The 24,956-nt window shown below is 40.8% G+C and overlaps 1 protein-coding gene across 4 annotated transcripts in view; it reads right to left on the reverse strand.

The window, feature by feature from the left end:
- The window catches only part of CHD2 (chromodomain helicase DNA binding protein 2), a 1,035,232-nt gene that overhangs the window by 64,063 nt on the left and 946,213 nt on the right, over positions 1–24,956 (reverse strand). For all 4 annotated transcript variants that reach the window (XM_053717628.1, XM_053717629.1, XM_053717630.1 and 1 more), the window contains 2 exons: positions 24,473–24,674; positions 17,681–17,927 (listed from right to left, as the gene is read on the reverse strand). In XM_053717628.1, coding sequence (XP_053573603.1) covers positions 17,681–17,927; positions 24,473–24,674 — 449 coding nt within the window. The remainder of the gene's footprint in view (positions 1–17,680; positions 17,928–24,472; positions 24,675–24,956) is intronic.

Raw genomic sequence — 24,956 nt, forward strand, 5'->3', positions numbered from 1 at the left:
ATAAAACCTTGTTGAACAAACATTTTCTTAAGGTAACCCTCTAATTTTTTATCCATTGGATCTGAGAAAGCACAGCTATCCTCCACCGGGATAGTGGTACGCTTAGCTAAAGTAGAAACTGCTCCCTCCACCTTGGGGACCGTTTGCCATAAGTCCCGAGTGGTGGCGTCTATTGGAAACATCTTTCTAAATATTGGAGGGGGTGAGAACGGCACACCGGGTCTATCCCACTCCTTAGTAACAATTTCAGTTAGTCTCTTAGGTATAGGAAAAACGTCAGTACTCGCCGGTACCGCAAAGTATTTATCCAACCTACACAGTTTCTCTGGTATTGCAACGGTGTTACAATCGTTGAGAGCTGCTAAGACCTCCCCTAGTAGTACACGGAGGTTCTCCAATTTAAATTTAAAATTTGAAATATCTGAGTCCAATCTGTTTGGATCAGAACCGTCACCCACAGAATGAAGCTCTCCGTCCTCATGCTCTGCGAGCTGTGACGCAGTATCAGACATGGCCCTAGCATTGTCAGCGCACTCTGTTCTCACCCCAGAGTGATCACGCTTGCCTCTTAGTTCTGGTAATTTAGACAAAACTTCAGTCATAACAGTAGCCATATCTTGTAATGTTATCTGTAATGGCCGCCCAGATGTACTAGGCGCCAAAATATCACGCACCTCCCGGGCGGGAGATGCAGGTACTGTCGCGTGAGGCGAGTTAGTCGGCATAACTCTCCCCTCGCTGTTTGGTGAAATTTGTTCACATTGTACAGATTGACTTTTATTTAAAGTAGCATCAATACAGTTAGTACATAAATTTCTATTGGGCTCCACCTTGGCATTGGAACAAATGACACAGATATCTTCCTCTGAGTCAGACATGTTTAACACACTAGCAAAAAAACTTACAACTTGGTTATAATCTTTTTTAGCAAAAAAACGCACTGTGCCTCAAAGAGGTACTAACGATTAAATGACAGTTGAAATAATGAACTGAAAAACAGTTATAGCATCAAACTTTAAAACAACACAACTTTTAGCAAAGGTTTGTTCCCAATAGTAAAAAACAACACTAATTAAATTTGTACATAAGAAAACAAAACAACGTTTTTTATTCACAGTCACTATAAGAATTCTCACAGCTCTGCTGAGAGAATTTACCTCCCTTCAAAGAAGTTTGAAGACCCCTGAGATCTGTCAGAGATGAACCGGATCATGCAGGAAATATAAAATTAGCTGACTGGAATTTTTTGATGCGTAGCAAAGAGCGCCAAAAACGGCCCCTCCCTCTCCCACACAGCAGTGAAGAGAAACGAAACTGTCACAATTAAAGCAAAAAACTGCCAAGTGGAAAAACATAATTTATGTAAGAACTTACCTGATAAATTCATTTCTTTCATATTAACAAGAGTCCATGAGCTAGTGACGTATGGGATATACATTCCTACCAGGAGGGGCAAAGTTTCCCAAACCTTAAAATGCCTATAAATACACCCCTCACCACACCCACAAATCAGTTTAACGAATAGCCAAGAAGTGGGGTGATAAGAAAAAGTGCGAAGCATATAAAATAAGGAATTGGAATAATTGTGCTTTATACAAAAAAATCATAACCACCACAAAAAAGGGTGGGCCTCATGGACTCTTGTTAATATGAAAGAAATGAATTTATCAGGTAAGTTCTTACATAAATTATGTTTTCTTTCATGTAATTAACAAGAGTCCATGAGCTAGTGACGTATGGGATAATGACTACCCAAGATGTGGATCTTTCCACACAAGAGTCACTAGAGAGGGAGGGATAAAATAAAGACAGCCAATTCCTGCTGAAAATAATCCACACCCAAAATAAAGTTTAACAAAAAACATAAGCAGAAGATTCAAACTGAAACCGCTGCCTGAAGAACTTTTCTACCAAAAACTGCTTCAGAAGAAGAAAATACATCAAAATGGTAGAATTTAGTAAAAGTATGCAAAGAAGACCAAGTTGCTGCTTTGCAGATCTGGTCAACCGAAGCTTCATTCCTAAACGCCCAGGAAGTAGATACTGACCTAGTAGAATGAGCTGTAATTCTTTGAGGCGGAGTTTTACCCGACTCAACATAGGCAAGATGAATTAAAGATTTCAACCAAGATGCCAAAGAAATGGCAGAAGCTTTCTGGCCTTTCCTAGAACCGGAAAAGATAACAAATAGACTAGAAGTCTTACGGAAAGATTTCGTAGCTTCAACATAATATTTCAAAGCTCTAACAACATCCAAAGAATGCAATGATTTCTCCTTAGAATTCTTAGGATTAGGACATAATGAAGGAACCACAATTTCTCTACTAATGTTGTTGGAATTCACAACTTTAGGTAAAAATTCAAAAGAAGTTCGCAACACCGCCTTATCCTGATGAAAAATCAGAAAAGGAGACTCACACGAAAGAGCAGATAATTCAGAAACTCTTCTAGCAGAAGAGATGGCCAAAAGGAACAAAACTTTCCAAGAAAGTAATTTAATGTCCAATGAATGCATAGGTTCAAACGGAGGAGCTTGAAGAGCTCCCAGAACCAAATTCAAACTCCAAGGAGGAGAAATTGACTTAATGACAGGTTTTATACGTACCAAAGCTTGTACAAAACAATGAATATCAGGAAGAATAGCAATCTTTCTGTGAAAAAGAACAGAAAGAGCAGAGATTTGTCCTTTCAAAGAACTTGCGGACAAACCCTTATCCAAACCATCCTGAAGAAATTGTAAAATTCTCGGTATTCTAAAAGAATGCCAAGAAAAATGATGAGAAAGACACCATGAAATATAAGTCTTCCAGACTCTATAATATATCTCTCGAGATACAGATTTACGAGCCTGTAACATAGTATTAATCACGGAGTCAGAGAAACCTCTATGACCAAGAATCAAGCGTTCAATCTCCATACCTTTAAATTTAAGGATTTCAGATCCGGATGGAAAAAAGGACCTTGTGACAGAAGGTCTGGTCTTAACGGAAGAGTCCATGGCTGGCAAGATGCCATCCGGACAAGATCCGCATACCAAAACCTGTGAGGCCATGCCGGAGCTATTAGCAGAACAAACGAGCATTCCCTCAGAATCTTGGAGATTACTCTTGGAAGAAGAACTAGAGGCGGAAAGATATAGGCAGGATGATACTTCCAAGGAAGTGATAATGCATCCACTGCCTCCGCCTGAGGATCCCGGGATCTGGACAGATACCTGGGAAGTTTCTTGTTTAGATGAGAGGCCATCAGATCTATCTCTGGGAGCCCCCACAATTGAACAATCTGAAGAAATACCTCTGGGTGAAGAGACCATTCGCCCGGATGCAACGTTTGGCGACTGAGATAATCCGCTTCCCAATTGTCTACACCTGGGATATGAACCGCAGAGATTAGACAGGAGCTGGATTCCGCCCAAACCAAAATTCGAGATACCTCTTTCATAGCCAGAGGACTGTGAGTCCCTCCTTGATGATTGATGTATGCCACAGTTGTGACATTGTCTGTCTGAAAACAAATGAACGATTCTCTCTTCAGAAGAGGCCAAAACTGAAGAGCTCTGAAAATTGCACGGAGTTCCAAAATATTGATTGGTAATCTCACCTCCTGAGATTCCCAAACTCCTTGTGCCGTCAGAGATCCCCACACAGCTCCCCAACCTGTGAGACTTGCATCTGTTGAAATTACAGTCCAGGTCGGAAGAACAAAAGAAGCCCCCTGAATTAAACGATGGTGATTTGTCCACCACGTTAGAGAGTGTCGAACAATCGGTTTTAAAGATATTAATTGAGATATCTTCGTGTAATCCCTGCACCATTGGTTCAGCATACAGAGCTGAAGAGGTCGCATGTGAAAACGAGCAAAGGGGATCGCGTCCGATGCAGCAGTCATAAGACCTAGAATTTCCATGCATAAGGCTACCGAAGGGAATGATTGTGACTGAAGGTTTCGACAAGCTGTAATCAATTTTAGACGTCTCTTGTCTGTTAAAGACAGAGTCATGGACACTGAATCTATCTGGAAACCCAGAAAGGTTACCCTTGTTTGAGGAATCAAAGAACTTTTTGGTAAATTGATCCTCCAACCATGATCTTGAAGAAACAACACAAGTCGATTCGTATGAGACTCTGCTAAATGTAAAGACGGAGCAAGTACCAAGATATCGTCCAAATAAGGAAATACCACAATACCCTGTTCTCTGATTACAGACAGAAGGGCACCGAGAATCTTTGTGAAAATTCTTGGAGCTGTAGCAAGGCCAAACGGTAGAGCCACAAATTGGTAATGCTTGTCTAGAAAAGAGAATCTCAGGAACTGATAATGATCTGGATGAATCGGAATATGCAGATATGCATCCTGTAAATCTATTGTGGACATATAATTCCCTTGCTGAACAAAAGGCAATATAGTCCTTACAGTTACCATCTTGAACGTTGGTATCCTTACATAACGATTCAATAATTTTAGATCCAGAACTGGTCTGAAGGAATTCTCCTTCTTTGGTACAATGAAGAGATTTGAATAAAACCCCATCCCCTGTTCCGGAACTGGAACTGGCATAATTACTCCAGCCAACTCTAGATCTGAAACACAATTCAGAAATGCTTGAGCTTTCACTGGATTTACTGGGACATGGGAAAGAAAAAATCTCTTTGCAGGAGGTCTCATCTTGAAACCAATTCTGTACCCTTCTGAAACAATGTTCTGAATCCAAAGATTGTGAACAGATTTGATCCAAATTTCTTTGAAAAAACGTAACCTGCCCCCTACCAGCTGAACTGGAATGAGGGCCGTACCTTCATGTGAACTTAGAAGCAGGCTTTGCCTTTCTAGCAGGCTTGGATTTATTCCAGACTGGAGATGGTTTCCAAACTGAAACTGCTCCTGAGGACGAAGGATCAGGCTTTTGTTCTTTGTTGAAACGAAAGGAACGAAAACGATTGTTAGCCCTGTTTTTACCTTTAGATTTTTTATCCTGTGGTAAAAAAGTTCCTTTCCCACCAGTAACAGTTGAAATAATAGAATCCAACTGAGAACCAAATAATTTGTTTCCCTGGAAAGAAATGGAAAGTAGAGTTGATTTAGAAGCCATATCAGCATTCCAAGTCTTAAGCCATAAAGCTCTTCTGGCTAAGATAGCCAGAGACATAAATCTAACATCAACTCTAATAATATCAAAAATGGCATCACAGATGAAATTATTAGCATGCTGGAGAAGAATAATAATATCATGAGAATCACGATTTGTTACTTGTTGCGCTAGAGTTTCCAACCAAAAAGTTGAAGCTGCAGCAACATCAGCCAATGATATAGCAGGTCTAAGAAGATTACCTGAACATAGATAAGCTTTTCTTAGAAAAGATTCAATTTTTCTATCTAAAGGATCCTTAAACGAGGTACCATCTGACGTAGGAATGGTAGTACGTTTAGCAAGGGTAGAAATAGCCCCATCAACTTTAGGGATTTTGTCCCAAAATTCTAACCTGTCAGGCGGAACAGGATATAATTGCTTAAAACGTTTAGAAGGAGTAAATGAATTACCCAATTTATCCCATTCCTTAGCAATTACTGCAGAAATAGCATTAGGAACAGGAAAGACTTCTGGAATAACCGCAGGAGCTTTAAAAACCTTATCCAAACGTATAGAATTAGTATCAAGAGGACTAGAATCCTCTATTTCTAAAGCAATTAGTACTTCTTTAAGTAAAGAGCGAATAAATTCCATCTTAAATAAATATGAAGATTTATCAGCATCAATCTCTGAGACAGAATCCTCTGAACTAGAAGAGTCCAAAGAATCAGAATGATGGTGTTCATTTAAAAATTCATCTGTAGAGAGAGAAGATTTAAAAGACTTTTTACGTTTACTAGAAGGAGAAATAACAGACAAAGCCTTCTTTATGGATTCAGAAACAAAATCTCTTATGTTATCAGGAACATTCTGCACCTTAGATGTTGAGGGAACTGCAACAGGCAATGGTACATCACTAAAGGAAATATTATCTGCTTTAACAAGTTTGTCATGACAATTAATACAAACAACAGCTGGAGAAATAGCTACCAAAAGTTTACAGCAGATACACTTAGCTTTGGTAGATCCAGCAGGCAGTGGTTTTCCTGTAGTATCTTCTGGCTCAGATGCAACGTGAGACATCTTGCAATATGTAAGAGAAAAAACAACATATAAAGCAAAATAAATCAAATTCCTTATAAGACAGTTTCAGGAATGGGAAAAAAATGCCAAACATCAAGCTTCTAGCAACCAGAAGCAAATGAAAATGAGACTGAAATAATGTGGAGACAAAAGCGACGCCCATATTTTTTGGCGCCAAATAAGACGCCCACATTATTTGGCGCCTAAATGCTTTTGGCGCCAAAAATGACGCCACATCCGGAACGCCGACATTTTTGGCGCAAAATAACGTAAAAAAATGACGCAACTTCCGGCGACACGTATGACGCCGGAAACGGAAATGAATTTTTGCGCCAAAAAAATCCGCGCCAAAAATGACGCAATAAAATGAAGCATTTTCAGCCCCCGCGAGCCTAACAGCCCACAGGGAAAAAAGTCAAATTTTTGAGGTAAGACAAAATATGATAATTTAAAGCATAATCCCAAATATGAAACTGACTGTCTGGAAATAAGGAAAGTTGAACATTCTGAGTCAAGGCAAATAAATGTTTGAATACATATATTTAGAACTTTATAAATAAAGTGCCCAACCATAGCTTAGAGTGTCACAGAAAATAAGACTTACTTACCCCAGGACACTCATCTACATGTTTGTAGAAAGCCAAACCAGTACTGAAACGAGAATCAGTAGAGGAAATGGTAAATATAAGAGTATATCGTCGATCTGAAAAGGGAGGTAAGAGATGAATCTCTACGACCGATAACAGAGAACCTTATGAAATAGACCCCGTAGAAGGAGATCACTGCATTCAATAGGCAATACTCTCCTCACATCCCTCTGACATTCACTGCACGCTGAGAGGAAAACCGGGCTCCAACTTGCTGCGGAGCGCATATCAACGTAGAATCTAGCACAAACTTACTTCACCACCTCCCTTGGAGGCAAAGTTTGTAAAACTGATTTGTGGGTGTGGTGAGGGGTGTATTTATAGGCATTTTAAGGTTTGGGAAACTTTGCCCCTCCTGGTAGGAATGTATATCCCATACGTCACTAGCTCATGGACTCTTGTTAATTACATGAAAGAAATAATGCCCAAGTATTTATTCACACAGTACCTCAGCAATGTAAACGATTCTACATTCCAGCAAAAACGTTTAACATGAGAATAGTTATTAAAAGGATTAGTGACCTTTAACACAGTAGTTCCGGTGAAATACCATCCCCAGAATACTGAAGTGTATACATACATGTCATTTTAACGGTATGGCAGGCTTTTCTCATCAATTCCATTCAGAAAATAAAAACTGCCACATACCTCAATGCAGATTCATCTGCCCGCTGTCCCCTGATCTGAAGCCTTTACCTCCCTCAGATGGTCGAGAACAGCAATATGATCTTAACGACTCCGGTTAAAATCATAGTAAAAAATCTCTGTCAGATTCTTCCTCAAACTCTGCCAGAGAAGTAATAACACGCTCCGGTGCTATTTTAAAATAACAAACTTTTGATTGAAGTCATAAAACTAAGTATAATCACCATAGTCCTCTCACACATCCTATCTAGTCGTTGGGTGCAAGAGAATGACTGGGACTGACGTAGAGGGGAGGAGCTATATGCAGCTCTGCTGGGTGAATCCTCTTGCATTTCCTGTTGGGGAGGAGTTATATCCCAGAAGTAATGATGACCCGTGGACTGATCACACATAACAGAAGAAATAATTTACTGCACATACCTCTTTTGCAGGGGGGCCCTGCATGCTATTCCCCTTTTCTGAAGTTACCTCACTCCTCAGATGAGAACAGCCAGTGGATCTTAGTTACGTCTGCTAAGATCATAGAAAACGCAGGCAGATTCTTCTTCTAATGCTGCCTGAGAACAAACAGCACACTCCGGTGCCATTTAAAATAACAAACTTTTGATTGAAGAAATAAACTAAGTTAAAAAACACCACAGACCTCTCACAGCGACCTATCTTTAGTTAGGCTGCAAGAGAATGACTGAATATGACATGTGAGGGGAGGAGCTATATAGCAGCTCTGCTTGGGTGATCCTCTTGCAGCTTCCTGTTAGGAAGAGATATATTCCATAAGTAATGGATGACCCGTGGACTGACTACACTTAACAAGAGAAACTGGTGACATCCATAAATATGTAGTCTATCCTGGAGAACAGTTTATCTGGGGCTGAGTAGAAAGTATAATCTTTTATTGATGAATTAAGAATCCTCCACACGTCATGTACGGCTAATTCTCGTAAGCTTTGTTTAATTGTAGTTAACCTTTTTAAGGAAATAGATGTTGACTGAGTGGAGCAGTCTATGGAAGAATCAAGTGGTACGTTAAGGTCACCTCCAATTATTAAAGTGCCTTTCATAATATCAAGGAGTGTATTAGATATGGTTTTGAGATAACGGTGCTGATTAGAGTTCAGGGCATATACACATACCAATGTCACAATCTTTCCATATAGTTTGCCTATTACTGCTAAAAATCTACCTTCTTTGTGAATTGCAATCTCCTGGAAGGGGACATTGTGTTTTATCAGTATCCCTACTCTGTTTGTTTTAGATAAATTGGAAGAGTAAAAACTTTGGCCATATTTAAATTTAAAGGTTTGAGGTTCCCGACCCCTTTTGAAATGTGTTTCTTGTAACATTACAATGCCGCTTTTAGTCTGTTTAAAGTCGTGTAGGGCAGAGTTTCTCTTCAGAGAAGAATTGAGACCTTTACAATTAATAGATATTATCTTGATCTGATTACTTTGTTTGTCATGAAGGGACATGGGTAAGTGGAAATATATTATTTTGTAGACATAAAGTTGTGTAATATGGATGTGTGTGATCATTTATGTTAGCATTTGCTCTCTGTCGAGTATTTATCATCAGAGGTATAAAGAGAGGAAAGTAAAAAAGAATCAGAGATTGAAAGAAAAGGAACATAGGTAAATGGAAGTGAGAAGGGGTAGTGTACCGGAGACTTCCATTCAAGAGGTAGTAAGAGGACCTAAAATACATCTCAAGTGAAATTTTAGTAAAATTCCTAATTATTAGAGACAGTAGCAAGAAGGAAGACAACAAAAATGGATCAACAAATCACTCAACAAATGAACAACCTAGAATCTACATTATTTTGGTTAAAGACCAGGTATTGTCCAGGTTCGTGGAGATATTCGACAGTCTGAGCATAAGTTACTTATTTGGCAGGAAGACAATATCATCACAGCTTACATAAAGAAACCTCATACACTTAAGATTTATCTAGACCCCCACCACAAACAGCTTAGATCATAATTAACATAAACCTTAAGTTAAAGTATATAACCTTTCTGATAATAAATAACACATGTAGTACATATATAGTGCAATACAGCAGAGATAAGCTTGAAGAGTACAAGCTGCCCTCTCGGGAGGCTATTAATTGGTATCAACACCATCCCCAGTCTTTCTAGAGCTTCATATAACCTCATATTTATTTCTGTCTAGACCTTCACCACAAATAACAGAGCACAATTAACATAAACCTGTAATAAAAATATTTAACAATCCTGACAATAAATAACATGTGTAGTATATATATATAATGCAACACAACAAAGAAACTTAAAGGATACAAGCTGCCCTTTCTGGAAGCTACTATTTGGTATCTGCGCCATCTTTAGGCTTTCTAGAGTTTCATGTAACGGATTCAGAGTTCAGGTCTGGTTGGTTTATCTTCTGTTTGGAGTTTCTCCTCCGATGATGGACTGTAGCCCACTCTGGGCGCCTTTCTTTCGGACGAGAAGATCCTCCTTGTGCCATAATTGAATTGTTTTGGTCTGAAGGGAGAGGGAATGTCAGATTAAGACCTTTAGAAAAAGAGTCCAAATCGTTCAATTAAACCAAATGGATATCCCCAGCTGTATTTTATGTTGTTTTTCTGCAACACAGATGTGATAAATTTAGTGTCTTTTCTTTTCTGTAACGTGAGGGGGCTCAAATCCAAATATGCTTGTAGCTCATGATCCTGGTATTTGAAATTGGGATTGTCCCTGAAGTGTTGCCAAATAGTATCTTTATCTTTGAAATTTAGGAACTTCATAATGACATCACGAGGCGGTGCTTGACTCGGAGGTTTCGCTCTAAGAGCTTGATGGGCCCTCTCTAGTGGAAAAGTTATTGCAGGTTCTGTTGATCCTGAAAGATGTTGAAATAGAAGTTGCAGATATTTTTCTAAGTCGTCCGGGCCTATAGTTTCGGGTATCCCTCGAAGTCTTAAATTATTTCTGCGACCTCTATTGTCTAGATCTTCAATTTTGTCATTCAAATCCTGTATCAGGATAGATTGCTGATCTTGGTGTTCAGATATGTCTTTGATATCTTTTATTGTTTCATCTTGTATAGTTTCTAGAGCTTCAACTTTATTACCAATATCTGTTATATCTTTTCGAAGTTCAGAGATCTCCGTTTTAATCAGGTCCTTCAAAGAATCTATATCTGTTTTAGAAGGGAGTTCGCACATCTTAGATAGAATTTGTGATAACTGGCCCTGTTGTGTTCCCGACATAGGGTTCTCTGGTGTTATTGTTTTATCAGATTGTTTTGAATTTGAGGACTCTTGTCCTAGGCTCTCCCTTTCTTGGAAATGAAAACATGTTGAGACTGACACAGGAGTAGTATTATGGGATTTAAGAGACTTTTCTGGCTTTGTTTGTCTTCTGGAAGTCATTCTTGTAATTATAAGAGATTAAAACATTTGGAGAATGTAATTCTCTTTTTGAGGCACTAGATGGAGCTCTTGTTATAAGAATGAGGCTTTACAAGAAGGAATTGAACTGCATAATAGAAGAAGCAATGTTTGTTTATTCATAACATTGTGTTGCCTGTAGTTCTTCTCGTTTTTATTTTTATATTATATCTTCCTTCTGGTTGCCATATAGTAGTGCTTTGAAGTGTGACAGTGTCAGGTGTCTCAGAATAAAATAACAAAAGTGTTGATTACACCTTCTGCTATGGGTTTAATCCACAATTTAATTAGCATTATTAAAAAGTTCCCAGTGCAATGCTGAATCATTGAAAGAATGCCTTCCCACTGCCTAGATTTAAATATATAACATGCTGTTGATTGAAATAGGGAGTTGGTGAAATGAAGCCTTATTTAGGCATATTATCCCCTAAATCTATAGTGCATTTGGTATGGCTTGAGTGGCTATATAGTGCCTGGTGTGGGCTATGTTCAAAATAGGTACTGGGCTGTCATGTACTAGCTATAAGCCTAGGAGCAATGTATGGGCTTAGAATCACAAGTAGGGGGCTTATTAGACTTATGATCACCTGTTGCTGAGCTTAAATGCGGCGATCCGGTAACCGCATGTAGTAGGCTAGTCAAGATGGCGGCGGTTGATCTGTTTGTGCACGGGAGTGCTCCTGGTAACGAGCGATCAGAGAGAATGTGGATCGCTAGAAGGTAACCGCTGCTGTCCTTAAATGTTCCCACACTGGCTAGTGACTGTTTTAGGGTCCTCTGTTGCAGCTTATTCAGTAGCTGGAGCTCCGGTCTCATGGAGCAAACTCACAGAGAAGCCATGTCCCGGCGTGACCAAACTCCGCCCCCTCAAAAACTTTTTTAAGAAAAAAAATTCTTGAGTATAGTTGTCTAACTTTTCTTAAAAAATATATTGAAAAAAATGTGATAAATGCATAAACGAATTTTGATTTTAATATTGTACAGGATGTATGATAATTGTTAAAAAACACAAGGTGGCGCTAGAGGTAGCCTTGTGAATGACGCCAAATCAAGTGGTTTAAAAGAGGCACTTCAGTGTACTTTGTATATAGCATGATTAAGTGATATTGATCACGAAACGTTGTTAGACTTCTTGTCAAATAAAGACATTTTATATTTAACCTAGTGCTGTGGACATTACATTTGTTGCATTCCTTAGTTTTGCATAACTAACACAGCTATAATAGTACAAGTTTTCCCTTTGTGATAACCTTGTATCTATGCCTTTGCAAACTGCCCCCTTATTTCAGTTCTTTTGACAGACTTGCATTTTAGCCAATCAGTTTTCACTCCTAGGTAACTTCACATGTTATCTATATGAAACACATGGACTAATGCCCTCTAGCGGTGAAACACTGTCAAAATGCTTACAGAATAGAGGTGGCCTTCAAGGTCTAAAAATTAGCATATGAACCTCCTAGGTTTAGCTTTCAACTAAGAATACCAAGAGAACAAAGCAAAATTGGCAATAAAAAGAAAATTGGAAAGTTATTTAAAATGACATGCCCTATTTGAATCATGAAAGTTTATTTTAGACTTGACTGTCCCTTTAAAGGGTAAACAGAGAAGTCTAGACTTAGATACCATGTCCGCTGACCAGGACTTTAGTCACACAGCCCTTTATGACAGAACAGCAAAGCCAGATGACTTAGCACTCAGGTGAATGACCTGCATGTTAGTGTCACAAATAAAAGAATTTGCTATCTTGCGAGCCCTAATATGATCTTGGATCTCCTCTAGCGGAGTCTCAACCAGAATCATCTTCGATAAAGAGTCACAGCAGTAAGTAGCGGCTCCAGCAACTGCCTCAATGCTCACAGCTGGTTGAAAAAGAAGGCCAAGCTGGTGAAACATTCTCCCTAAGTACCTCTCCATCTTTCTGCCCATGGGGTCCCTAAAGGACGAACTATCCTCTAAAGGAATAGTAGTATGTTTGGTCAGGGTGGAAACAGTGCCATAACACCTTGGGAATGGAACTTCATAATTCCAGATTAGAGTCAGGAACAGGAAACATCTTTTTTAAAATAAGAGGACAGGGAGAAGGGAATCCCAGGCTTCTCCCACTCCTTAGAAATGATGTCCGCCATGCAAGCTGGAAAAAGTTCAGGAGCTCTGGGTCTAACATCATAAACCCTGACCAGTTTTGGAATCTTAGGTTCCTCCGATGGTTTCGGTTCAGGAACATCTAAAGTCGATAATACCTCCTTGAGTAAAATGTGAAGGTGTTGAAGCTTGAATCTGAAATTTATCTCCTCAGACTCCACTGTTCTTTCCACAGTAGTCAGAAATCTCACCTTCAGAGGCTACAGAGGTATACTCATCCTCAGAGTGTCGGGAGAGAATGTCCAATGCAGATTGTATATGAGGAGATAAACCTGAATCAGAGGAAACATGATTAACTTTCCTCTTTCTTTAACCCGAGACGGGTAAGGCATTCAGTGCAGCAGAGACGGGGGCTGTAGCTGTGTTGCAAAGGCCCCTGGTAAAAACAATTCCCCCAGAGGAGTAACTGCCTGTCTCTGAAACTTTTAGGGACGGGGACTGAGGGGAAAGCTGAGGCATGTCTTGGACAACAGAGTCCTGTGAGGTAGAAGGCTCTGAGGGGTTAGCTACACCAGACAAAAATGTCTGGAACTTATGTCCTTTGAACTTGGCTTGTATGACAGAGGATAAACATATAGAACAAAGTTATGCAGGGGGGGGGCAAACCATTTGCTCTTTGCAGTAGAAACATTTATAAGCAAGAAACAAGGAAGGAGTTGAATCCTCCATGTTAAGAACTATGTCTCCCTCCATAGCAGTGGAAACAATATCCAACAGTAAAAAAAGAACAGTGCAGTAACTTTCCTCTAATAAATACAATGAAATAAAGTCACCTCTAGACTGCCCCTGCTATGGCCGGGGTACTCATCACATGAGCAGAACCATAGTGAAAGAGAATAGTTCTTCCGTAGCGGTCTGAACTCAGTGAGAAAGTAACAAGTGGCGCCGCGTTTGGAAAGATCCGTCCCTGTCAATCACAAGAAGCGTGAGAAAACAGTGCTTCTGAAACCCGCTATTGCGGCCTCAAAGGAGCCTAAGTGAATACACATCTGTAGCGTGAAAAAAGCTCTTTTGTGAAAAAAACACCCCTCTGACATGCCAATGATAATAATCATCCATAAGGATTAATAAACCTACTAGAGCCCTCAGACAGCCAAATCCCATTATCCAGATAAGTGCTATTAGCCAGCAATGGATAGTCACAGAAGCTCCTTAGTATAAACTGCTGCTTTAATCTTATGTGGAAATCCCAGAGAGAAATTTCCATATACTGTCCCCAGACCCTACCAGAGAATATTAGATGCCATCCGGTCACCTAATAATACTGCCCATCTTCTTCAGTGTCCTAAAGGAAATATATAAAAGGCACTTACCCTCCAAAGTCTCTGTTGTGGAGCAGACACAGCACTTCCAGGTCTGATAGCTTCATCCAACTTTTGACAGGGAGCTGAGGTAGAAAAGAAAGCAGTGTAAGCTAACACTGGTTTCCAGGTGGGGGAGTTAGCAAATAAAGCTGGAAGGAGGCTAAAGAAGGTTCCTTGTGACATCCAGCTGCTAACAGATACCAAAAATCTTACTAAGAGGATTACATGGACACAGCATAACCCCAGTCCTAGTCCTATCTTGCAGGGAAACTACCCACCTACAATCCAATTTTCTTCAGAGCTCTATTTTTGCCAACATCCTAGTTGACAGAGGCAAAGAATGACTGAGTGAGTATGTGAAGTGGGAGGGATAATTAATATTAGCTTTGGCTGGGGTGTCTTTGCCTCCCTCCTGGTGGCCAGGTGTTGAATTCCCAACAGTAATGAATGAATTTGTGGACTTTCCCTGTCATTGGAAAGAAATGTTTATGATCCTTGATCTCTTCCAGAGGAGCTTCTGCAGTAATCACATCTCACACCAGGACTTGGCTTCCTCTGTGACTGCAGCTTTTCCCAATGCTGGTTTAAATTGGGCACCAGAATGAAGAAATAGTACTCTGAGATATCCCTAAAGATTTCTATCTAAGCGATCCTTAAAGGACGAATTGTCCTCAATCGGGATAGTAGTGTCTAGTGTGGATATAGTGCTATCCACCATAGGGATACTGTTCCAAACCTCCGCATAGTTATCTGGAACAGTGAACAATCTCTGAAATGCAGCTGAAGGGGCAAAAGGGAACCCTGGCTTTACCCATTCCTTAAGAGATGATTTCAGCAATAATGGGGGTGGGGGTACAGGAAACACATCCTAGGCCCTAGGCCTAGGTCTAAACACTGATTCTAGTCTTGGAACCTGTTCCTCCTCAGGCGGTCTAGCCGCCCGAACACCCAGGGACCACTTTCAACAGGAGCCTAAGCTGCTCCACCTTGAACCTAATTGCCCCCTCCTGGAAGTCCTTTTCCGACTCTCCATCACAGGGGTCACAGGAAGGAAGCTCTCCTTCAGAGCCAAATAGTTTGTCCTAAGATGGTTGCCCATTGCTAATGGTTGTACCTGGGCTACATACTGGAGAACAATGGTGATACCTGTCTAGCGGTCAGGGCAGCAGAAACAGTCTGTATGCGGGTCGTAAGGACATCGGTTAAAAGGCCCACCCTAGCCGGGACTGAGATGCTCTCTGGCAACAGAGGTCACATTCATGGTCTGTTGGACAGGGATGTCCACATCAGCTGAGGCATGAGAAGCCATCGTAGAGTCTTTTGGAGACCAAGCACATGGGAGCTCCTCCTCGGACTGACCTCTTGGGCCTCCTGAGTAAGATGTCAGGACATATGTTAGGCAGCAATTTCAGAGTTGTGCCGAAGGGTTCAAAGATATTAATTTGCAGAGCATGCATTTACTATTGTTAATGTAATCTACCAAGGAAGATTCCTCCAGACTCTCCATAGAGTACAAGAAATATTTCTGAACAGTACAGGGTGGGGTATCTGGTCACATGCATCAAAACAACTGACACATTTTAATAACAGTTAAAGGGACACCAAACCCAAATTTTTTCTTTCATGATTCAGATGGAGCATGACATTTTAAGCAACTTTCTAATTTACTCCTATTATCAAACTTTCTTCATTCTCTTGGTATCTTTATTTGAAATGCAAGAATGTAAGTTTAGATGCCGGCCCATTTTTGGTGAACAACCTGGGTTGTCCTTGCTGATTGGTGGATAAATTCATCCACCAATAAAAAAGTGCTATCCAGAGGTCTGAACCAAAAAAAAAAAAAAAAAGCTTAGATGCCTTTTTCAAATAAAGATAGCAAGAGAACAAAGAAAATTTGATAAAAGGAGTAAATGAGAAAGTTGCTTAAAATTGCATGCTCTATCTGAATAACTAAAGAAAAAATTTGGGTTCAGTGTCCCTTTAAGGGCGTCTTACCACCTCTTGTTGCCACTCTCCCACAGGGAGACTGCGGAGTGGCTCTGAAGCGGAAATGGCACAAAACCGTTGCCTACAGCAGGATACAGCGTCACCGCCCACCACTATGGCCTGTATCACAACATAGCCTGCAGTCTATCGTGAACCCATTAGCCCACTGAGGGTGCCTGCATGATAGATTTAGAGACCGGGAAATCCAGAAGCGAGTGTGGGCATATTGCGATCACTTAATTGTAACTATGACTGGGCTTTATAAAGTCCACAATAGGACAAATGCTTGTCAATGTCCTGCTTATTAACGTGCAGAGGCGCAGCCCTCTCAGCCTTATGCGACTATGGCCAGATCTCCGGTACTCCAGTTTATGTATGGCAAGATAATGTCTGTCAAAGGGAAAAGGAATGTGCACAGAAAACGTATCCTCGTGCAGGTACAAGACTTACACCCCATCCTTATTAGACTGTTGCCATGAAAGAGGGGACAACTTACCTATACTGAGCTTAGAATTTAGTGTGAAACACACCACATTATCAGACGGGGATTCAGGTTAGACTAGAAAGAGGCATGGGAGATCCAGCGTTGATAAGCTTTATATATACCAATAGTCGATTGAAATTTATATGGATATATGATCCCCGGCTCTCTTGAGCCAATCCATGTTAAACTTAATTTCTTCTCTTACAGCACCCTCTTTCTGCCTACTCCATGAGACGAGGCAAAGAACTACTGGAGGGTAGGGAAAGTGGGAGGGATATTTATAGTCTTGTTTGGGGTGTCTTTGCCTCCTCCAGGTGGCCAGGAATAGTATTTCCTATAGGTTATGAATGTTCTTGTGGACCTCACTGTCAATAGAAGGAAATATTGGGTTCAAAACATAAAGCTATATCTGGATATTAATATGAGAAAAGTCTTATTTTAGTTAAAACCCTGATAACCTCCTGAATAATATGAAAGAGAATCCCTATGAACATTTTTAGAAATTGAAGCAGTTTTACAATATGACAATGGCATGAAACCTTAGTGTAGAACTTCTAAACCTTGGCTACTGAATCACCAGGTCCATCTGTTTACTGCACAATACATAGGAACAAAGCCACCAACTATCAAACATGCCTCTTGGGCGTAAGCATGCTTTGGATGAGTTGTCACAAATTCTCTCTTCCCCTTGGCTAAGATACTACCTCCCTCCCACTATCATACTTCAAACAGACATTATCAAAACTTAGGTTACAAGAAAGGTGAGTAGGAAAATGCTTCTAAAATTCTACTTTTGCCAAGGAGGAATAAGATTGGAAACCAACTAGTTCTAAATATAACTTTACAAGCTTATAAAACCCACAATTTTTAAAGTGATGTCAGAATGTGACATAATAATTAGAATGTATTCACCTATCATAATATTCTCTGTGTCCTCTGTGATCACGGTCATTGTCATACTGGTCATACTGTCTCTTCCGGGGCATGTTGTTCTGCCTGTAGTTTGCAGAATTCCTTCGAGGATCCCCATGTGGACGTCGGTCAGAATAGTGGTGATCCTTGTAACGGTCATATGGATGATGTCTATCTCCTGACCATGGTTGATTGTTGTTGCTGCCACCACCATAGTTAAATTTCCGATCTCTCCACTCTTCTCTCTCTGCAGGAAAGCAATTAGCATTGTTAGAAGCAACAGACTATGTACCTGAAAGAAAACCCTCATATGATTATCCATCATCTTCTACCACACATCTAAAAACATAATTTATGCTTACCTGATAAATTCCTTTCTTCTGTAGTGTGATCAGTCCACGGGTCATCATTACTTCTGGGATATTACTCCTCCCCAACAGGAAGTGCAAGAGGATTCACCCAGCAGAGCTGCATATAGCTCCTCCCCTCTACGTCACTCCCAGTCATTCGACCAAGGACCAACGAGAAAGGAAAAGCCAAGGGTGAAGTGGTGACTGGAGTATAAATTAAAAAATATTTACCTGCCTTAAAAACAGGGCGGGCCGTGGACTGATCACACTACAGAAGAAAGGAATTTATCAGGTAAGCATAAATTATGTTTTCTTCTGTTAAGTGTGATCAGTCCACGGGTCATCATTACTTCTGGGATACCAATACCAAAGCAAAAGTACACGGATGACGGGAGGGATAGGCAGGCTCTTTATACAGAAGGAACCACTGCCTGAAGAACCTTTCTCCCAAAAATAGCCTCCGATGAAGCAAAAGTGTCAAATTTGTAAAATTTGGAAAAAGTATGAAGCGAAGACCAAGTTGCAGCCTTGCAAATCTGTTCAACAGAGGCCTCATTCTTGAAGGCCCAAGTGGAAGCCACAGCTCTAGTAGAATGAGCTGTAATTCTTTCAGGAGGCTGCTGTCCAGCAGTCTCATAAGCTAAACGAATTATGCTACGAAGCCAAAAAGAAAGAGAGGTAGCGGAAGCTTTTTGACCTCTCCTCTGCCCAGAGTAAATGACAAACAGAGAAGACGTTTGTCGAAATTCCTTAGTTGCCTGTAAGTAAAATTTTAGAGCACGGACTACATCCAGGTTGTGCAGTAGACGTTCCTTCTTTGAAGAAGGATTTGGGCATAAAGAAGGAACAACAATCTCTTGATTGATATTCCTGTTAGTAACTACCTTAGGTAAGAACCCAGGTTTAGTACGCAGGACTACCTTATCCGAATGAAAAATCAAATAAGGAGAATCACAATGTAAGGCTGATAATTCAGAGACTCTTCGAGCCGAGGAAATAGCCATTAAAAATAGAACTTTCCAAGATAACAACTTTATATCAATGGAATGAAGGGGTTCAAACGGAACGCCCTGTAAAACATTAAGAACAAGGTTTAAACTCCATGGTGGAGCAACAGTTTTAAACACAGGCTTAATTCTGGCCAAAGCCTGACAAAAAGCCTGGACGTCAGGAACTTCTGACAGACGTTTGTGTAACAGAATGGACAGAGCTGAGATCTGTCCCTTTAATGAACTAGCAGATAAACCCTTTTCTAAACCTTCTTGTAGAAAAGACAATATCCTAGGAATCCTAACCTTACTCCAAGAGTAACCTTTGGATTCACACCAATATAGGTATTTACGCCATATCTTATGGTAAATCTTTCTGGTAACAGGTTTCCTAGCCTGTATTAAGGTATCAATAACTGACTCAGAAAATCCACGTCTTGATAAAATCAAGCGTTCAATTTCCAAGCAGTCAGCTTCAGAGAAGTTAGATTTTGATGTTTGAAGGGACCCTGTATCAGAAGGTCCTGTTTCAGAGGTAGAGACCAAGGTGGACAGGATGACATGTCCACCAGGTCTGCATACCAAGTCCTGCGTGGCCACGCAGGTGCTATTAGAATCACTGATGCTCTCTCTTGTTTGATTCTGGCAATCAATCGAGGAAGCAACGGGAAGGGTGGAAACACGTAAGCCATCCTGAAGTCCCAAGGTGCTGTCAGAGCATCTATCAGGACTGCTCTTGGATCCCTGGATCTGGACCCGTAACGAGGAAGCTTGGCGTTCTGTCGAGACGCCATGAGATCTATCTCTGGTTTGCCCCAACGTCGAAGTATTTGGGCAAAGACCTCCGGATGAAGTTCCCACTCCCCCGGATGAAAAGTCTGACGACTTAAGAAATCCGCCTCCCAGTTCTCCACTCCCGGGATGTGGATTGCTGACAGGTGGCAAGAGTGAGACTCTGCCCAGCAAATTATCTTTGATACTTCCATCATAGCTAGGGAGCTTCTTGTCCCTCCCTGATGGTTGATGTAAGCTACAGTCGTGATGTTGTCCGACTGAAACCTGATGAACCCCCGAGTTGTCAACTGGGGCCAAGCCAGGAGTGCATTGAGAACTGCTCTCAATTCCAGAATGTTTATTGGCAGGAGACTCTCCTCCTGACTCCATTGTCCCTGAGCCTTCAGAGAATTCCAGACGGCACCCCAACCTAGAAGGCTGGCGTCTGTTGTTACAATTGTCCAGTCTGGTCTGCTGAATGGCATCCCCCTGGACAGATGTGGCCGAGAAAGCCACCATAGAAGAGAATTTCTGGTCTCTTGATCCAGATTCAGAGAAGGGGATAAGTCTGAGTAATCCCCATTCCACTGACTTAGCATGCACAGTTGCAGTGGTCTGAGGTGTAAGCGTGCAAAGGGTACTATGTCCATTGCCGCTACCATTAAGCCGATTACCTCCATGCATTGAGCCACTGACGGGTGTTGAATGGAATGAAGGGTGCGGCAAGCACTTTGAAGTCTTGTTAGCCTGTCCTCTGTCAGGTAAATCTTCATTTCTACAGAATCTTTAAGAGTCCCCAGGAAGGGAACTCTTGTGAGTGGAACGAGTGAACTTTTCTTTTCGTTCACCTTCCATCCATGTGACCTTAGAAATGCCAGCACTAACTCTGTATGAGACTTGGCAGTTTGAAAGCTTGAAGCTTGTATCAGAATGTCGTCTAGGTATGGAGCTACCGAGATTCCCCGCGGTCTTAGTACCGCCAGAAGAGCACCCAGAACCTTTGTGAAGATTCTTGGAGCTGTAGCCAATCCGAATGGAAGAGCCACAAACTGGTAATGCCTGTCTAGGAAGGCAAACCTTAGGTACCGATAATGATCTTTGTGAATCGGTATGTGAAGGTAAGCATCTTTTAAATCTACAGTGGTCATGTACTGACCCTCTTGGATCATAGGTAAAATTGTCCGAATAGTCTCCATCTTGAACGATGGAACTCTTAGGAATTTGTTTAGGATATTTAAGTCCAGGATTGGTCTGAAAGTTCCCTCTTTTTTGGGAACCACAAACAGATTTGAGTAAAACCCCTGTCCCTGTTCCGATCGTGGAACTGGATGGATTACTCCCATTAACAAGAGCTCTTGTACGCAGCGTAGAAACGCCTCTTTCTTTGTCTGGATTGTTGACAATCTTGACAGATGAAATCTCTCTCTTGGAGGAGAGTATTTGAAGTCCAGAAGGTATCCCTGAGATATTATCTCTAGCGCCCAGGGATCCTGGACATCTCTTGCCCAAGCCTGGGCGAAGAGAGAAAGTCTGCCCCCCACTAGATCCGATCCCGGATCGGGGTACCTCAATTCATGCTGTTTTAGGGGCAGCAGCAGGTTTCCTGGCCTGCTTGCCCTTGTTCCAGGACTGGTTAGGTTTCCAGCCTTGTCTGTAGCGAGCAACAGCTCCTTCCTGTTTTGGTGCAGAGGAAGTTGATGCTGCTCCTGCTTTGAAATTACGAAAGGAACGAAAATTAGACTGTCTAGCCTTAACTTTGGCTTTGTCCTGAGGCAGGGCATGGCCTTTACCTCCTGTAATGTCAGCGATAATCTCTTTCAACCCGGGCCCGAATAAGGTCTGCCCTTTGAAAGGTATATTAAGCAATTTAGACTTAGAAGTAACATCAGCTGACCAGGATTTTAGCCACAGCGCCCTGCGTGCCTGAATGGCGAATCCTGAATTCTTCGCCGTAAGTTTAGTAAGATGTACTACGGCCTCCGAAATGAATGAATTAGCTAGTTTAAGGACTCTAAGCCTGTCCGTAATGTCGTCCAGAGTAGCTGAACCAATGTTCTCTTCCAGAGACTCAATCCAGAATGCCGCTGCAGCCGTGATCGGCGCAATGCATGCAAGGGGTTGCAATATAAAACCTTGTTGAACAAACATTTTCTTAAGGTAACCCTCTAACTTTTTATCCATTGGATCTGAAAAAGCACAGCTATCCTCCACCGGGATAGTGGTACGCTTAGCTAAGGTAGAAACTGCTCCCTCCACCTTAGGGACCGTTTGCCATAAGTCCCTTGTGGTGGCGTCTATTGGAAACATTTTTCTAAATATCGGAGGGGGTGAGAACGGCACACCGGGTCTATCCCACTCCTTAGTAACAATTTCAGTAAGTCTCTTAGGTATAGGAAAAACCTCAGTACTCGTCGGTACCGCAAAATATTTATCCAACCTACACATTTTCTCTGGTATTGCAACTGTGTTACAATCATTCAGAGCCGCTAACACCTCCCCTAGTAATACACAGAGGTTTTCCAGTTTAAATTTAAAATTTGAAATATCTGAATCCAGTCTGTTTGGATCAGAACCGTCACCCACAGAATGAAGTTCTCCGTCCTCATGTTCTGCCACCTGTGACGCAGTGTCTGACATGGCCCTAATATTATCAGCGCACTCTGTTCTCACCCCAGAGTGATCACGCTTACCTCTTAGTTCTGGTAATTTAGCCAAAACCTCAGTCATAACAGTAGCCATATCCTGTAATGTGATTTGTAATGGCCGCCCAGATGTACTCGGCGCTACAATATCACGCACCTCCCTCTGAGCGGGAGATGTAGGTACTGACACGTGAGGCGAGTTAGTCGGCATAACTCTCCCCTCGTTGTTTGGTGAAATTTGTTCAATTTGTACAGATTGACTTTTATTTAAAGTAGCATCAATACAGTTAGTACATAAATTTCTATTGGGCTCCACTTTGGCATTGCAACAAATGACACAGGTATCATCCTCTGAATCAGACATGTTTAACACACTAGCAAATAAACTTGCAACTTGGAAATACAATTCAATTAGAATAATATTAAAACGTACTGTGCCTTTAAGAAGCACAGAAGATCTATGACAGTTGAAAATTAATAAATTGAAACAGTTATAGCCTCAATCCTTGTAAACAACACAACTTTAGCAAAGGTTTAATCCCATTAGCAAAGATAACAAATTCTGAAAGCAGGAAACAAATTACAGAATAAACGTTTTTTATCTCAGTCAAACTATAATTCTCACAGCTCTGCTGAGAGAAATTACCTCCCTCAAAATAAGTTTTGAAGACCCCTGAGCTCTGTAGAGATGAACCGGATCATGCAGGGAATACAATGAGTTGCTGACTGAAATATTTGATGCATAGTAAAAGCGCCAAAAAACGGCCCCTCCCCCTCACACACAGCAGTGAGGGAGAACAGAAACTGTCAGAAAAACAGATTAAGCAACTGCCAAGTGGAAAAATAGTGCCCAAACATTTATTCACACAGTACCTCAGCAAATGAAAACGATTTTACATTCCAGCAAAAACGTTAAACATAATCTCTAGTTATTAAACAGCTTTATGTATTTCTTACAGTGTAATTCTAGTGAAGTACCATTCCCCAGAATACTGAAGTGTAAAGTATACATACATGACATTATATCGGTATGGCAGGATTTTCTCATCAATTCCATTGTCAGAAAATAAAAACTGCTACATACCTCTATGCAGATTCATCTGCCCGCTGTCCCCTGATCTGAAGTTTACCTCACTCCTCAGATGGCCGAGAACAGCAATATGATCTTAACTACTCCGGCTAAAATCATAGCAAAACTCTGGTAGATTCTTCTTCAAACTCTGCCAGAGAGGTAATAACACACTCCGGTGCTATTTTAAAATAACAAACTTTTGATTGAAGATATAAAACTAAGTATAATCACCATAGTCCTCTCACACATCCTATCTAGTCGTTGGGTGCAAGAGAATGACTGGGAGTGACGTAGAGGGGAGGAGCTATATGCAGCTCTGCTGGGTGAATCCTCTTGCACTTCCTGTTGGGGAGGAGTAATATCCCAGAAGTAATGATGACCCGTGGACTGATCACACTTAACAGAAGAAAGGGCATATATTATTATATTTTTAGATGGTGTATAATTGCAAAAGATAAATCCTCCCTGAACACAGTAATATGTGATAGTTAAGGCTTTATCCCATCAGAGTTGCTAAACCTAGGTGCTCCAGAGGTTTTGGAACTACATTTCCCATGATGCTCAGTCAGCTGATGCTGGGTCTGGGCATCATGGGAAATGTAGTTCCAAAACCTTCTGAGCACCAGGCTTAGACCAATGCACTTGTGAGGTGGATTAAATTTAAGATTGCATCAGTTTAGTGATTTGCTAAATTAAAATAATTACTAGAGTAAACTAAGTTCTTAACGAATCACTGCTTTTGTTTGTTTATTTTTTAATTGCTAGCGGTTAAACAAAATAACATTTTTTTTTAATTCTTAAGGTACCATTATTTTTGTTTTCACTTCCATGTTCCTTTTAAAGAGTTAGGGTAGACCCGCCTTTAGGTTTTGTAACAAACTTTCCTGGAGGTAAAACAAAAATTCTATAATTGTTCTATAAAATGTAAACTCTATAATTTTTCTAACAGCTTGAACTGTTCTAACCTGTATTGTTGAAAATCCTCTTGTTGGGATTTGCATAATTTTCTCTTTGGTGCCCATGTATCTGTGTGGGATGTGGTGGTTGGTGAGATTTTGGCGGCACAGGAGCAATGTGAGGCTGGGACACTGTAGACTCTCGACTTGACAGAGAGGGATCTGGTCTAAAAGGTTTCTTGGTGCTAGGTACATCTTTCTTTTTCTGATCCTAATAAATCATGAACCAGAAGCAAGATATGAAATAACACAAACTATAATTAATTAAACCCAATTAAAACAATGAGCAAAGCAAATATAAAACCCACTTTACCTCCCAAAGAAACAACAAAAAGGACAGAAACAACATACTCATTTTCCCCAATGTTCCCTCTAAAAGAGGGCAATTCAAAACATATTGCAATCATTTTTTCAATTAAAGGGACAGTGCACTGCAGAATTTTTATTGTTCAAAAAATAGATAATACCTTTATTACCCATTCCCCAGTTTTGC

Source organism: Bombina bombina, chromosome 6, assembly GCF_027579735.1.
Source record: "Bombina bombina isolate aBomBom1 chromosome 6, aBomBom1.pri, whole genome shotgun sequence".
NCBI classification, from domain to species: domain Eukaryota; kingdom Metazoa; phylum Chordata; class Amphibia; order Anura; family Bombinatoridae; genus Bombina; species Bombina bombina.